The sequence below is a fragment of the Calonectris borealis genome, chromosome 1 (assembly GCF_964195595.1).
Source record: "Calonectris borealis chromosome 1, bCalBor7.hap1.2, whole genome shotgun sequence".
Lineage (NCBI taxonomy): Eukaryota > Metazoa > Chordata > Aves > Procellariiformes > Procellariidae > Calonectris > Calonectris borealis.
This window is the reverse complement of record NC_134312.1, coordinates 126,164,269-126,180,322: the sequence shown is the minus strand read 5'-3', so window position 1 is coordinate 126,180,322 and position 16,054 is coordinate 126,164,269. Positions and strand designations below refer to the sequence as shown.

The following is a 16,054-nucleotide window of genomic DNA, read 5'->3' as shown; positions in this document are numbered from 1 at the left end:
ACCAATCAACTTGCATGTGTGTGTCTAATTTGGACCACTCACTCACTTTGGACTAAAGCACAATGTAACCAAAGATTTCTCATAAGGTAGCAAGGTTCCTTGATTGGGAATGCACAAGATCAAGGTGGAAACATCTACAGCTCTTGTTCTATTTTTGAGGCTTAAGTCTTGTAAAACAGCATCTGCACTTCTCTGAAGATCTGTCCCCTAAAAAATAATGAAAATGTGGAATAGTCAGCCTGTTCTGCTTTCCCTTTTGTGTTTGGGTTTCCCCCCCCACACACACATACATTTTCATATCTTTCACAAGTAGAAAGACATAACATAAGAAATAACACTGACGTAGTTAGGTATCACATGGCTAATTAACCAATTTTTAAACATCAATTTCATGTCAATGTTTTTAATTCCCTTTTTTAAAGATGATGCTCACTCAGATGATTTCACTGTCTGAGAAAAACAAGTGAAACCACAGATGCTTAACATCTTAGAATACCAAAATATATTTTGGTAACTCCTACTAAATGATAAGAAATCCCATAGGCCAAGGAAAACTGCTCAAAAAAACCCAACAAAACAAAACAAAAAAAACACACCCAGGGAACGTACTTAACATTGTTAAGGTTAAGATGTCACATAGTGAAACAGAAATATCTGAAAAACTTAATTCCAAGGTTAAATTATAGTAAAAATCTGTTGGTTGGACAGAAGTTTCAGAAAGCCTATTGATCAGGAAATAGTATGACATAGTAAACACTACTAGAAGATGAATGTTGAGAAACAAAAAATGCAAAAGGAGAAATGAAAACAAGTTTTCAACTAAAATAAAAATCAGAACAGTTTCTTACCATCTCTCCTCCAATGGCATTGTCTTCCAGTACTGCTACCCAGTCCATACGCTCAGGACTTTCATTGTATAAAGATATTTGTTCAGTCTTTGAAGACCCAAAGTAAACTGGTCCAAAGTGAATGCATTCCAATATATTTCCACAAGACACTCCTAGAACTTTAAGAACTTGTTCAACCACAACAGCTTTGATCCATACTTCAGTGCAGCCATGACCTTCCAACTCCACTCTGTCAGTAAGAGTAGCAAGCAGCCAGAGGTAATGTAGAAAAGTGTTAGAAATAATCTGTTTGGTTTATATTAGAACATGCAAAACTGATCCAAATCAAAGCATTTAAATCACTGGCTTTCCAGTGAAAGTGTGTCTACTAGACTGCAGCAGACAGTAGCCGTTTAACCAAGATGGGGTGAAGAAAACAGTGGTGTTAGCCTGGACAGCAAAGGAAAGGCAGAAAGCATGAGACTTTGCAACCAAGCGGTCAAAACTCAGTAACCAAAGAAAATACCATATGAAGGAGGATGTAACTGTGAGGCAAAATACAGATATTGTCTTCCCTGTCACTCTAATAGAATTTTTCTCCTTTCATTTCATTTCCTTTTCCATCAGGCTACAAAAAGCAAGAACAGAAAGAACTGAACTTTAAGTCATATATCTTAATAATTTAAAACCAAAACAGGAAACACACACACACCCCCCCGCCCGCCCGCCCCCCACCCCCCCAAAAAAAAAAAAAAAAACCAACAACCACATCCTATTCACTATTATAAGAAAATAGGATTGAAAAGGACTTTCCAGATTGGTATCCACTTCCAAATTCTGGCACTTCCTAAAAAGTCTGTATTACCATTTGAAGAGAGACAAGGTAGGCATTTAAAAACAGTCTATTCTTAAAAGAGTTAATGGTTGCAAATACATTTCCTCCATTTAAAATAAGATACTCCAAAGGACATCATAATGTTTCTGAGACTCCTGAAACACATAGAGCCAAAAGAAAAATAGCAAAGTTACAGAAGCTAAAAAAAGTAAGGAACACAGGACCTGTAGAAAGGTGAAAGATCTAAAAGCTTTTGGTTAGTTGTATACCGAGAGATGTGTAAACATCCAATATCTTTATGACTTATGAGAGATCTTCAATAACACAGCCAGGTACACAATTTATACATCACTGTTCTGTGGATATAATATAATCATCAAATTAATTTAATAAAAATAAATGTGGAAGACAGCAACTGACACCTGGGAGCTTAACTTTATTAGATAAACATTCATAATAAAGACTAGAATTAATAACAGACAAAAATGTAATTTACAGAGCTGGATTTCTTCAGTCATACTCACTTCATCATTTCTTTGATGACTCTGGGTACATCTGTGCAGATATCCACTTTAACTGTCTTTATAGATTTCGGCTCTACCACTCCAGTGGTAGGTTCTACGTTAAGAAGGACAACCCCATCATACGATATTTTAAATGTACCTGAAAGAAAAAGAATAATAAACAGAATGTTACACAACATAAAGTTGTAGATTTTTATTCTTCTGTTACACATTTGGAATTACAAAACACATAATGCAGATATACACAAGCAGTACATTTTCCTATTGAAACAGGAAACAGAGTTAATCTTTTTCAAAACTATTTCTAACACAGAGTAGATCATTATTTCCAAGGTTTCTTTAAATATTACACCCACGTGCCCAATGCCACTTTGCAAGTTGTGATTGTAACAGAAAAGGTACTCACAGTCCAAACAAAAGCAGCTGTAAGTAACATTTTGTAAGTTACAGGATGTTTTATACACAGCTCTAGGCAGCTACCATAGCCTGAAAGTTAAGTACATGTTGCAGGTAACTGCAGTTTTCATGATTTGGTGTGTATACAATACAATTTATTGCAGAAGAGAACAGTGAATATTTCTAGGTTATAAAAATATTTTTTAAAATGTGAAAAAATTATTAAATGTGTATTAAATCAGCAGCACTAATTATCTGTCATTATATCATAGATAGTAAGAAATTCTTTCAAATGGTGTAGGAAAAATGCAGTGTTTGACCTCAGACAATAGATAACCTCTGATATGAGATCAGAAGCAGGAACAAAGGATTCCTTTCGTGCATGGGATGCCATGTGAACTGCAATCCTTGAGTCACAGGCCAGCATACAGCACTTCCTGCTGATACAGTTTACATGCTGCGTGTTAGCGCAACCTGCTGTATTACGATTCACAGAACCTACAGAAACACAAATTCAGCAGCTATTCTTTTGTCTGCCGTCAACACATTCTTCACTAACCACCGCTTTAATTCTAATTTTGCCTGAGTCCAATCCTGCAAAACTCCATCATGCAGCCTGCATGCATCATGCAACAGAGTTTATAACTAGAAACAGTTCCTACACAACATGAGGAATTTCACATCATGCAAATTAGTTGTAGATGCATATGTAATGTAGGTTATCTCATTTTCTTTATCTAATCATCATTCCTCAAAGAAAGAAGTTAGTATGTATGAGTAAGAGCTGATTATATAAACAACACACTACACCTTTAGGTTAGAGCTGGCTAGAAAAAAAAAAATTTTTCCTTTGCTTTTTGGAAAAAAAATTAAAAATAAAATAAAATTCTGTTCTAATTAGACAACCATTTGATTTTTTTTTTAAATATTGCAACCCATCTCTCTGTTTCTACAATCATGTATTTTCTGTTGGTATAATATTTTTTGTGGAAATCTATGAAGCAATGTTCACACAACTTTGGCCTAATGCAAATAAAGATACCTTGTGATATAATAAACAGCTGTGCAAGTAAGTAACAAAAATAATTAACTGCCTTAAATTTGTTGTTTGAAACTCAGCATCGTTGCCACCCTATTTCTGGAGAAAGGTATCTACAGATTTGTTCAGTGGAAAAGGCAGTCAAATAGGTTACTTGGATCATACAAGCATCCTTATACTCCATTCTCCACGTTTCTTATACTTCTGGAAGGGTCCCTCACAGAAGTTGAAGCATGTGCATGTTTTGAAAGCTGTATGATCTGAAAAGCTATGGCAGCAAGATAAAAGACCACTCATTATCTTCTGGTAACAAATACGGTTCAATTCCAATCCTAGAGGACCTTAGCTCTGAAAGTACAGGGAGCTTGTAGTTGTTTAGTTACTAGACAGCTATTGGGATCACAGAATCACAAAGGCAACAAAGCATGAGCAGACGTGATTTGCTACTATTTATGTTGGGCATAGAAAGCCAATGAGCAACTGTTATTTTTACATCTTTCAGATGGGACTCAAAAAGTAGAAAACTCCTAAAATTTGACAAAGTTCTGAATTCATTTTTCTTCCCTAAGCGGAAACACAGTACTGCCTACAGAAGCAATGGGCCATTTATAGAACCTTTAGCTACAATACTCATAATCTGCATAACCCAGAACTTCAGTTAATTTCTACTTGGCCATTGAAGTGTTAACTTGCATAAAATTACATTTTCTAAGAAAATAAAATATTTGTATAATTTAATGCATACTAAATATTTACCTGAAGCTGATCCACGGTTAGCAATACTAATCTCTTTACTAATTATTTTACTGTTTGCAATCACTGCACCAAAATTAATCTCTGACTCAATTTCCAGATAACAGCACGGAATTAATCTGCAGAGAAAAGGCACGGTTATATTTTCCCAAAACTTGAAAATACCTTTGCATTTTTAAAGAAATTTGCTTAAGCACTCCAGTGGAAGAGAGTTCTCCTTTTCTCCTAGTTCTCCTACCAATGTTTATGCAACTCACTTCAGCAGTATAGCATACACAGGGAAGAGTAAAAAAGATCTAGCTATCTATCAAGCTGTTTATTGACTAACTACTGTAACTTTAAAACCATATAGCTTTAAACAATTAGTCAAAATGGAATGTATACATTTCTATTTAATTTTAAATACTTTATTATACTACAAAGAACTTTAAATAAAACTATCTTGAGTTAGTTGCATCACAAAATAAGACCAAAGTTAATATTCACTGTATTTCATTATCAGCTGCCTGAACTAAAAGCAGAGAGAAAACATCCATGCCAGTTTCAATTTACAGTCATCTTGTTTTACAGATACTTTATGTGGCTTCAACAAAACTTATTATAACAGACAGAAGTGGATAATGACACAAGTTATTTCTATTATTTATTTAAGAACCTCAGCCAGCATGATGATATCACTGTATTGGGTACTGCTTAGCCATAATGAAAAGATCATACTCGCTTCAGGAAACTTGTATTTTAAAGGCCCCAATTTCTAATACAATCACACCTCTGATCTCACATAAAACTGTGTTTGAAATCAGTTGGAATTTTACGTCAGCACAGCAGTCTATCTCCTCTTAACCACAAATAGGAATATGCAGGAACAATTGCATCTCATGATCTGCACTACATGCAGTACAGAAGACTAAATGGAGAAGGAAGATAAATCTCCTTGGCCGAGCTAGGTAGACCCTGCTCATATAATCTATTGCATAAGGGAGGGGGGGAGGGGGAAGGAAAGGAAGGGAGAGAGGAAAAAAAAATTAATCAGGAAATGCAACAAAAGAAGTTGCTCTTGGAATGCTAATACACTGTTTTTAATTCTCTTTAATAATTTATTGTAATGCAAAAAAAAAAAAAGTAAATTCTTGAAAGAGATGGTCTAGATGAGCAAGATGTGGCAAAAAAAACCAAAAAAACAATAAAAAAAAAAAAACCACCACGAAGGAAACAGCTATCAAGATTAGAGCACACTTGAAAAGACTGTAAAAACTTCACATGTTCCAAGTATTCAGACATTCTTCCAAAAAGCTTTGTTAGAAAAATGAAACACAAGTGTGTCTCCTCTCAAGATCCAAACATATAACTTCCGAAGTAGACAGCAATAAACATAAATTCTAAGTGCAATGAGATTTTCTAATAGATACAGACCTGTGCAAAAAAGGAGGTAGTCAAGTTAGGGTGGGGTTTGTTTGGGTGGTTTGGTTTGCTGGTTTGGTTTTGGTTGGGTTTTTTTTACGAAGATGGAACTTATCCCTGGAAATGCATAATTTCAAATGTTTTCTTAATATTTTTTTTAAACAAACAAATTAATTCTTAATTATTGTATTTCAAAAAACAGAGTTTGGATGCAGAGTTTCAGTTAATCATTAAAAAAAACAAACAAAAACAAACAAACAAAAAAACCCACCGCAACTGGCTTGTTTGAAACACATTCCCAAACCTTGAGTATAAGTATTTTCTATGGTGATCAAATATTTACATAATTAAATCATTACATTTGTATTACTGAGCACATCATAAGTCCATGATGCTGTAGAATTAAGCTAAAAACATTGTTTGGTCTCCAAAATTTACATCAAATACATGAGCCACAAATCAATATGATTAACCACTGGATCTAGTCTCATGAGCCAGGCAAATACGTAACAGCTATTTTACTTGCAAACCAAACAACTGTGATATTAATGTCACTAAAGCACAACAGAAATAAAATTCTCTTGGTGGCATTTTTTACCAAATAAATGGTTACAAAATAAGTGGAGTGTTACTGCAGTTTAATGTTGTATGGGAAACTAACCTTTCCTACACTCTCAGTGAATATCATCCCAGACTAAAGATTATCTTAAAATGAACAGTAGATGTGATTGAAGGAATCACACAAATTGTTGGCACAAAGGTTAAATCTTTTCATGCTTTTTTCCTAAACCACCAGTGAAATTTTCTTTCAATAAAATTCTACAGGCAAAACATGTAGACCCATAATTTCTACAAATTCATAGTGAATTACATATATGTACATATCACCCTATAATCCATACAGAAATAAAAGCTGAAAAACAATATAATTTAAAAGAAAGAAGACTACAAATAAGCTAATAGGTAAGAAAGAAGTAGCAGACATTTAAAGAGGCCAGTCCAAATAATATCAGCAACTTGCAAACATTTCTTATACAATGACACATTATCTTGGATTATATTTATGAATTTTCTGAACTTGCTGTCACATGCTTTAAAACTTAATTCTGTTTTGCAGATGTACAACTCTTCAAAGGTACTGCCAGTACACAATCTGAGTGGCATTCACCAGAGACGTTTGAGTCGGCCAAAAATCAGAATTTGTCACTGATAAGAAATTCTGTTTGTGTCACAAAAATATATAGCAATTTGATGTAAATCTAAGTATACCCTTAAAAATTTTTAAAATCACTTATTTCAATTCTTGACATTTTAGGAAAAGTAGCATTAGTGTTTGCTGCATTATTATTGATACATGAGTAGAAATAATATAATGTTATTAAAAATGTAAAAAAATGCACAAACTTTTAAATAGGAAGTGAAAAAAACACATCAGAATTAAATAAATTCAGGGGAGGGGAAGTATCTGTCCCCCAAAACTGAACATTGCAAATATTTCTTTGAAAATATTTTCAAGTTCTTCCATCAAATTAAGCACTGTTGTGGACATTTCATAGTGACAACGCAATTTTTATCCAAAAAAAATGTTTTCACTAGTATTTCACAACCAGTGTTACCCTATGTACACTATTTTCTCAAAATGGTTAATGATGCATTTTAAACTATGTTTGTATAGAAAAAAAATATTATGTATTTAGTGATCCTTCAGTGCAATAATTGAATATCATCTATCTATAAGCAGCAGACACACATGACACAAAATACATTTGGGAAAAGACTGATTAAAAAAGAACCATAAAGTATACTTGTTTTTTCCAAACAAACAAACAAAAATTATTATAGCCTGTCAATTTTTCCCTACAAAAGCCAGTTAAACATGAAGATTTGAAACATTTAACAATCTACTGCAAGTCCTTTCCAGAAAGTAGTCACCAGTAGCATTATCATCCTAGAGTGGTCTTACTTCCACAATATCACCCCAATAAATTTTTTTAAAAAATTAAAAATGAAAAATTTAAAAATTAAAAATTAAACATAAAAAAGTAAAAAAAACCTAAAAATTAAATTTTAAAAATAAAAAATTAAAAATATAAAAAAAATAAAGTGTTCCTAATCACTTTTTTCTTCTAGGAAAATATACGTTGGGAGAACATATTTATAGAAAGCTATTTTTAATAGTAAAATGATCATATTCAATTACTAAGTTCTGCATTACCTTATGAAAAGTCATCCTTGTCTTTCAGTCAAAGAAAAGCATTTAGGGCTTTCCATTTAAATGTCTCTGAAGTTATTAAAGAAAGCTATAATAGCATTGTTTAATACCATGTTCTAAGAGAATAAGAGTTTAGAAACACCACAGAAAAAAACAACTACTTGAAATTGTTATTTCCTAGTCGTCCAATGGTAGACAGTCTTTTCTAAAAATTTACAACAACTTGAAAACCCCACGTCAGACTTAACTATTTGTGTCCTACATCAACCATAGTACAACATTAAAATAAAAAAAATCCCACAACTTTTAAGATGAAACAAGGAAAAGCAAATCAGTGAAAAAAATCATGACATAAGAGGTAAAAAATGTAGGAGTAAGTATTGCTTATCTGAAGGCAAAACCTTACACTTTTCAGGCTAGCATGAGACATCTCTGGGACTGCTTGATTTTTAAAAACAACTCATATACTGAATAATCTCCATGGAAATTCCTTTCTGTCTGTACATGTAATCTACAATGTTAAAATTTTCATAAAAACTATGATTTTCAATAGTTTATGGGATTCATCTGTCCTAATTAGGCATCTAAAAGCTGGACCTGTAAATATAAGTTTGTCATCCTAATTTCTCTTTATACACAAAGGAGAGAAAGATAGTCCAGAGCAATTGCCCCTCACCCTCAGATAACCACCCAGCCTAAGTCTGATAAACTATATTTAGAAGCTTCCTTTTTCCAACCAATATATATGTTATATACTAGACATATTCATATACACACACATAGATAGGCACACACAATCACACACAGATTGATGAAAATGATCCTTGAATCATAGAATAGTTTGGGTTGGAAGGGACCTTCAAAGGTCATCTAGTTCAACCCCCCTGCCATGGGCAGGGACATCTTCAACTAGATCAGGTTGCTCAGAGCCCCGTCCAATCTGACCTTCAATGTTTCCAGGGATGGGGCATCTGCCACCTCTCTGGGCAACCTGTGCCAGCGGTTCATCACCCTCATCGTAAAAAATTTCTTCCTTGTATCTAGTCTAAATCTACCCTCTTTTAGTTTAAAATCATTCCCCCTTGTCCTGTCGCAACAAGCCCTGCTAAAAAGTCTGTACCCAGCTTTCATATTAGCCCCCTTTAAGTACTGAAAGGATACAACAAGGCCTCCCCAAAGCCTTCTCTTTTCCAGGCTGATTAACCCCAACTCTCTCAGCCTTTCCTCATAGGAGAGGCATTGCATTCCGCCTGATCATTTTGGTGGCCCTCCTCTGGACCCGCCCCAACAGGTCCATGTCTTTCTTGTGCTGAGGGCTCCAGAGCTGGACACAGTACTCCAGGTGGGGTCTCACCACAGCAGAGTAGAGGGGCAGAATCACCTCCCTCAACCTGCTGGCCACGCTTCTTTTGATGCAGCTCAGGACACGGTTGGCCTTCTGGGCTGCGAGCACACATTGCTGGCTCATGTCCAGCTTTTCATCCATCAGTACCCCCAAGTCCTTCTCGGCAGGGCTGCTCTCAATCCCTTCATCCCCCAGCCTGTATTGATACTGGGGGTTGCCCCAATCCAGGTGCAGGACCTTGCACTTGGCCTCGTTGAACCTCATGAGGTTCACACGGGCCCACTTCTCCACCTTGTCCAGGTCCCTCTGGATGGCATCCCATCCCTCACGCGTGTTGACTGCACCGCTCAGCTTGGTGTCATCTGCAAACTTGCTAACGATGGACTCGATCCCACTGTCTATGTCATTGATGAAGACATTAAACTGTACCGGTCCCGATACAGACCCCTGCGGGATACCGCTCGTCACCGATCTCCATCTGGACATTGAGCTGTTGACCACTTACCCTCTGGATACGACCATCCAACCAATTCCACACCCACCGGACAGTCCACCCATCAAATCCATACCTCTCCAGTTTAGAGAGAAGGACGATGTGGGGGTCTGTGTCAAAGGCCTTACAGAGGTCCAGACAGATGACATCGGTGGCTCTTCCCATGTCCACTGATGTAGTCACTCCATCATAGAAGGCCACTAGGTTGGTCAGGCAGGACTTGCCCTTGGTGAAGCCATGCTGCCTGTCTCCAATCACCTCCCTATCCTCCATGTGCCTTAGCAGAGCTTCCAGGAGGATCTGTTCCATGACCTTCCCAGGCACAGAGCTGAGACTGACTGGCCTGTAGTTCCCCGGGTCTTCCTTTTTTCCCTTTTGAAAAATGGGGGTTATGTTTCCCCTTTTCCAGTCAGCAGGAACTTCACCGCACTGCCATGACTTCTCAAATACGATGGGTAGTGGCTTAGCACCAGATCCTTCAGGACCCGTAGATGCATCTCATCAGGTCCCATGGACTTGTGCACCTTCAGGTTCCTTAGATGGTCTCGAACCTGATCTTCTCCTACAGTGGGTGGCTCTTCATTCTCCCAGTCCCCACCTTTGCCTTCTGCAGCTTGAGTGGTGAGGCTCGAGCACTTGCCCGTGAAGACCAAGGCAAAAAAGTCATTGAGTACCTCCGCCTTCTCCGTATCCCAGGTAACCAGGTCTCCCGTTTCTTTCCAGATAGGGCTCACACTTTCCCTAGTCTTCCTTTTATCCCCGACATACCTACAGAAGCTTTTCTTGTTGCCCTTGACATCCCTGGCCAGATTTAATTCTATCATCAGGGCTTTAGCTTTTCTAACCTGATCCCTGGCTTCTCTCTATTCCTCCCAGGCTACGTGTCCTCGCTTCCACCCTCTGAAGGCTTCATTTTTGTGTTTGACTGTGTCCAGGAGCTCCTTGTTCATCCATGCAGGCCTCCTGCCGTTTTTGCCCAATTTCCTCTTGGTCAGGATGCATCGCTCCTGAGCTTGGAGGAGGCTATCCCTGAATATTAACCAGCTTTCTTGGGCCCCTCTTCCCTCCAGGGCTTTGTCCCATGGCACTCTACCAAGCAAGATCCCTGGAGAGGCCAAAGTCTGCTCTCCTGAAGTCCAGGGTACTGAGCTTGCTGTGCACCCTGCTTGGTGCCCTAAGGATCTTGAACTCCACATTTCATTGTCACTGCAGCCAAGGCTGCCCTTTCCTTCACATTCTCCACCAGCCCCTTCTTGGTGCGAACAATGTTTCAATGAATGTTTGAATGTGTGACCTTATTCTAAAACACACACCATATTTTTAGAATTAGGCAACAAAACTTTCACTATAATCCAGTTTTGCAAATATGGACAATTACTAGAAAATCTTTTATACAAGTGGTTCAGTAAGGAGGGAAGACATTAAGAGTAGATGTTAACTTGTCTAATGTTGATACAGAATTAGAAATTATCAACGTTATCACAACCAACTTGTTGTGAACAAAGCAAAAACAAAAACCCAAACTCTCTCTAGGATCTTAGAGGGACATCACCCCAATTAACTTCTTACCTGCGTGCTGCTCTGAAAAAAAAAAAATCTTACTTTTGTAAGGAAACTTACTATTTGTTTTCAATGCAATTGACAGATTAATTACATAGTCATATGTGACACGTATTAGCAAACTTTCCACATGATTAAACTGCAAATAATAACAGGAGCGTATGAACTTTTGACCATCATACCCAAGCAGGGGGATATCAACTATGTCATCTTCTATTAAAAGAAGTAGTCTATCTTGAAGATCTTCCTCACTCTCAGGATAATATTCCACAAAAGCTGTAACTTGAAGTCCACTCGCAACAGGATTTTCTGGATTTTCCACAATCAATTTAAACTGCAATTTAAAAAAACATAAATATTTTTAAAAATTGTTAAACATTCCTAGATTAAAAAACATATACATGTGATTCATTTTCAGAAGAATATGCAGATTGATTTAAAATTCACAACCAACTTTAAAATATGCAGGTTTTAATAAAATTTCTCTTTTTATTTACTGAAGTCCAGACTTTTTACAGTAAAACAGAAAGACAGAATGAATACTAACCCATCAAATTACACGGAAGAGTTGGTTTAGCAAAATATCATTTCTAGTCTTTCCAAGAGAGATCTAGCTTTTCCTGCTGCTGCAATAAACCTTGAGCTGTCATAGTGCAGTAACACAAAATTAAGCTGTCATTTGTGAGCAACACAAAATTAAGTCAGCTACTACTCAAGCAGAATCTTTTTAGTACCTGAGAAAGTAACAAGGATTAAGTCTCAGTCCAAAGCAGCAACAAAAGGAGACAGCATAAGAGTTTCTCTAGGTCTGACCAACATTCAGTTGACGTCAACAGAAAGTCTCACTGCACATTGAAAATCTGCTTGAAAGGTCCACGGCACCTCCAATTTTGGGGTTCAAATGAAAGAGAAAAAAAAAACAGAAGCAGCTGACGGAAAGCACCTTTTCCTCTTTCAAAAAATAATTCTGGATTTGTTGTGGTCTGAAAGCATCTGCTTATATGCAACACCCCCTGCACATCTTTCCCTGAACAGAATACACGAGTAACCTACTAACACGTAGTGGGAAATCCAGCAGTTCCCACATTCTTAGCAAAGTCTCAGAGCAAGCTCTAAAGCTTCTGGTGTTTCAGTCTCCGTAAAATTCACATCACTCTATGCACAATAGGCTTCTGCTCTATATGTCCAGGTTAATTAATGTTTATTTCTGAAAGAGAGTTATCCCAGTATTAAGTTTTCTGTTCTAATTTATGTCTGAAATATGCAAACATATAATTTACTACTTTTTGATTCTATTGTCTAAGCATCTCCTTCCATTCCTTTAAAATATTCCTAGCAGTATAAATACTCAGCTAAAGGAAATTTGTTGTGTAATATGCATCACGATTATGAGCTTGATTTTGAAAGAGTAGCCATGTTTTAATTTTGAAGTTTGTAAAATTTATCTCTTCTCCAAAGAGAATTAAACAGCCATGCATATTCATTCCATGCAAAGGAAATAAATATACTGTACTAAGAACTTTTAATGAAACCTATGGAAAACTTCTTTGTGAGCTAAATTCTTTGAAAGGCATTTCTTGGCCATGCACTATGACAGCTCAAGGAAGGTTACTTTTCAGTTCTTGCAGTCTATGAATGTAATGACTCAGAAAATTTACAGATGAATCATACACTTCAAAGCCATGTAATCACAGATAGCAGCATAAGGTCTGGGAATAAGAAAGGGCAACACAACAGACCTTTCTGGAACTGAGCACGTGAAGTGGAATCTTGTCCCCTAACTGTCATATTGGTCATCTCACGCACAACAGCATTAAAATACTCGGCAAAAGGCATGAGATACTCACAGAGCTAGAGACTCATAAATTATGATTGAGTAACCTTTTCTCTTTTCTAAATTTGACTCTGCCTTTCCACTTCTGGAGCACATGAAAAATTGATGAAAACTAACGAAACAGAGTAAACCCAGCCCTACCAAATCAAGCATTCTCAACAGTTTCCAGCTCATTCCAAAATTCTTCAGTTACAGTGTAATAAAAATCAACCTGTCTACATCATGCAAATTAGCAATTTAAGGGGCGGATAAAATGCATACACAGTCTTGGCCACTCTTGCCCTCAAAAAGAAAGGCTGGTTACTCAGATAGTGAAATTATCCAAGGTACTTCAAAACTGTCTGATCATCATTTTCATGACAACCCCGGAATATACTTATTCATAGTTCAAGTTGCTGTGAACACAAAGCAACACCGACTTCTGTTCAACGCCCAGTTCAACCCCCAGTGCCAGTTCAACCCTTTGATCCTAATTTTGACGTAATTAACGGATAATAAACTAGCTAGATGAAAGACCAATATAAAACTACTAACCACAGCTGGGGTTGGCTGGGCCCACACAGGTTACAAGTCAAGGGTTAAACTGGTTAGAATTGTGAAGATGCATTTACCTTTAAAAAGTCTGGCTAGGCAATGATTTTTCCAGAACTAATCAGATGCTATTAATAGCAATCATACTATCTTGAGAAAAGATTATTAAACTCTCTTTTCTGAGAAAGCTCTCCACAAGCAAGCACAACAAATGGACTATTCCACTCATAAAACTTAGAAAAATACAGAAATGAGGTAATAGAGCTATCAGTCAGCCCTATGGAAATCCAAGCAAAAACCATTTCAAAAGTTTGTGCCCTTCAGCTGATCTGGAACACTTCACAAATTTGTTGTTCACACCATAGCAAAGTGATCCATTTCTACATAATGCTCTGAAATAACGAGGAACTCACAGGTGCCTTGAGGGATAAAATTTCTGAAGAGTCCAAAGCCAGCCAGCAAAGCTAAGCAGGATTTGTTACCAACAAGGGACTTGATGTAGTAAGACATACAAGAAAGCTAATTTACTTCCATTGAAACTATGAATTTAACAAACAAGGAAGCTCTCTTCAAATTGCTCATGACCTCAGGAAAATATAGAACTGGGAAGATTGGAGTTCATTTCATTCTGACTTACAAGCTTCAAATGAGCAGCCTCATTTGAAGCTCTATATAAGAATATTTTTCAAGTATCATAGAAATGACACCTACATGTTCTCACAAGAAAACGATAAACCAGGACTTGCTCCCTCCTTCAGAACTGTCACACAAGAAGCAATTCAGACAACTTTGGCTCCAAGAATTGCCTCTTATTCTTTCCAGTTTGTCCAGTTATTCAACTATTTTAAATTCATTTCCAATCCACTGGCAAATTCCAGTCAGTCTCATAAGCTGCTCAGGCATCCATGGTAGCATTTTCCATTTGCAGTAGCTGAATGCAGACAAGCATTTACACCCACCCAAGCAACCTCTTACACAGGACCTGCCTAACTGAGCAAACCTGTGGGCAGACGTCCCCCCCGTAAAACTGCAGAAAATAAAAGCAGGCCTCGAGATGCACTTTTCCTCTGGTAATGTTCTGCACCTCAAGGAGAGCCTAGCAAGCACGAAGCAAGTGGGCTGCGTACCAGTTCCTCAGGGCAAGCCCAGGAAGGAAGGATACAGACCCGCGGGACTCGGGGTGTGGTGGGTGTTCCCACGAGGCACTACCGTTATTCGCGCACGCTGGAGTGGGGCAAGGTACTGTACAAACAAACACAGAGCCGACAGGAGAGAAGCAGGCCTCGACGACGTTACCCACCCCTACCCGGGCCAGCGGGGGCAGACGCTCCCCTCCGCTTCCCTCCCGGCCACCCCTCACCTGAGGCCGGCGCGGCGGCAGCAGCTGGAAGCGACAACTCTCCACCCGCCGGTTCTGGACGCTGAGTGCGGCGCGGTAGCGGCGCCCCGGCACCGCGTCGCTGAAACGCAGTTCGGCCGGGGCGATGCGCACTCCGGACACGTCCCGCCACCCACCCGCCATGGCCGCCGCCGCTGCCGCCGCCTCACCTAGCTAGGCGGCCAGCGCGGCCTGGAAACGATCGCTTAGCAACGGACGCAGGACGCTGATTGGAAGAAAAGAGCGGCGGTTCCAAACCCACCAATCGGAAGAGGAGAGACGGGTAGAGGCGGGGGCGGGGCGAGCGGCCCGGCGCGGCTCCGTTCGGCGCGGGTAGCGGAGCCGGCGGGGTCTGGGCGTCCCCGGCCATGCGATGTCGTTCCCCAAAGGAAGGGATTTTTAGCCCGAAGCTGTGGTGTTTCCATGTGGTCTCCCCAGGCGCGCAGCCTGAGTGCGCCCTGCTACGCCCTCACACACTGCCATCTCGGCAGGTGCAGGAGACCCCGGTAGGCAGGGCTGTTGGGGCAGGTGGAGGGCTGCCATTTCATGGGCGCCAGGTCGGGCAGGAGCTGGAAGGAAATAAAAAACCCAGACCCGCTGTTTTTTGGAAGCACACCGAAATGGCCACATCCCTTTGGCTTGTGTTTACGAGTAAAGAGATACCTGAGCCGATGCCCCATCGTGGGGCTCGGGCTTGTCCAGCACAGTCCCTCTTGTTCACCTGAGGTGTTTTCCTGCTACCAGTCTATTGGGAATGAGTGGTTTTGGTGCCGCTTAAAGAATCACTGGCAAAGGTATCAGCAAAAGGTGATTTTAATAGAAATTTATAAAAGTGTGACTTAACAGAATTCAGTGGCAAGGTTCATTCTATTACTCATTACATGCATTAAGTATACATAGGGAAAATCATGACAGAATTCTGTTGG

The 16,054-nt window shown here is 38.7% G+C and overlaps 1 protein-coding gene across 1 annotated transcript in view; it reads right to left on the bottom strand.

Annotated features, from left to right (window-relative positions):
- Positions 1-15,506, bottom strand: part of CFAP47 (cilia and flagella associated protein 47) — a 363,705-nt gene extending 348,199 nt beyond the window's left edge. Inside the window, exons 1-6 of the mRNA XM_075174429.1 lie at positions 15,111-15,506; positions 11,568-11,719; positions 4,378-4,493; positions 2,187-2,325; positions 849-1,077; positions 47-207 (exon numbers count right to left, since the gene is read on the bottom strand). Coding sequence (XP_075030530.1) covers positions 47-207; positions 849-1,077; positions 2,187-2,325; positions 4,378-4,493; positions 11,568-11,719; positions 15,111-15,272 — 959 coding nt within the window. The 5' untranslated portion in view covers positions 15,273-15,506. The remainder of the gene's footprint in view (positions 1-46; positions 208-848; positions 1,078-2,186; positions 2,326-4,377; positions 4,494-11,567; positions 11,720-15,110) is intronic.
- Between the last annotated feature and the right edge of the window lie 548 nt (positions 15,507-16,054).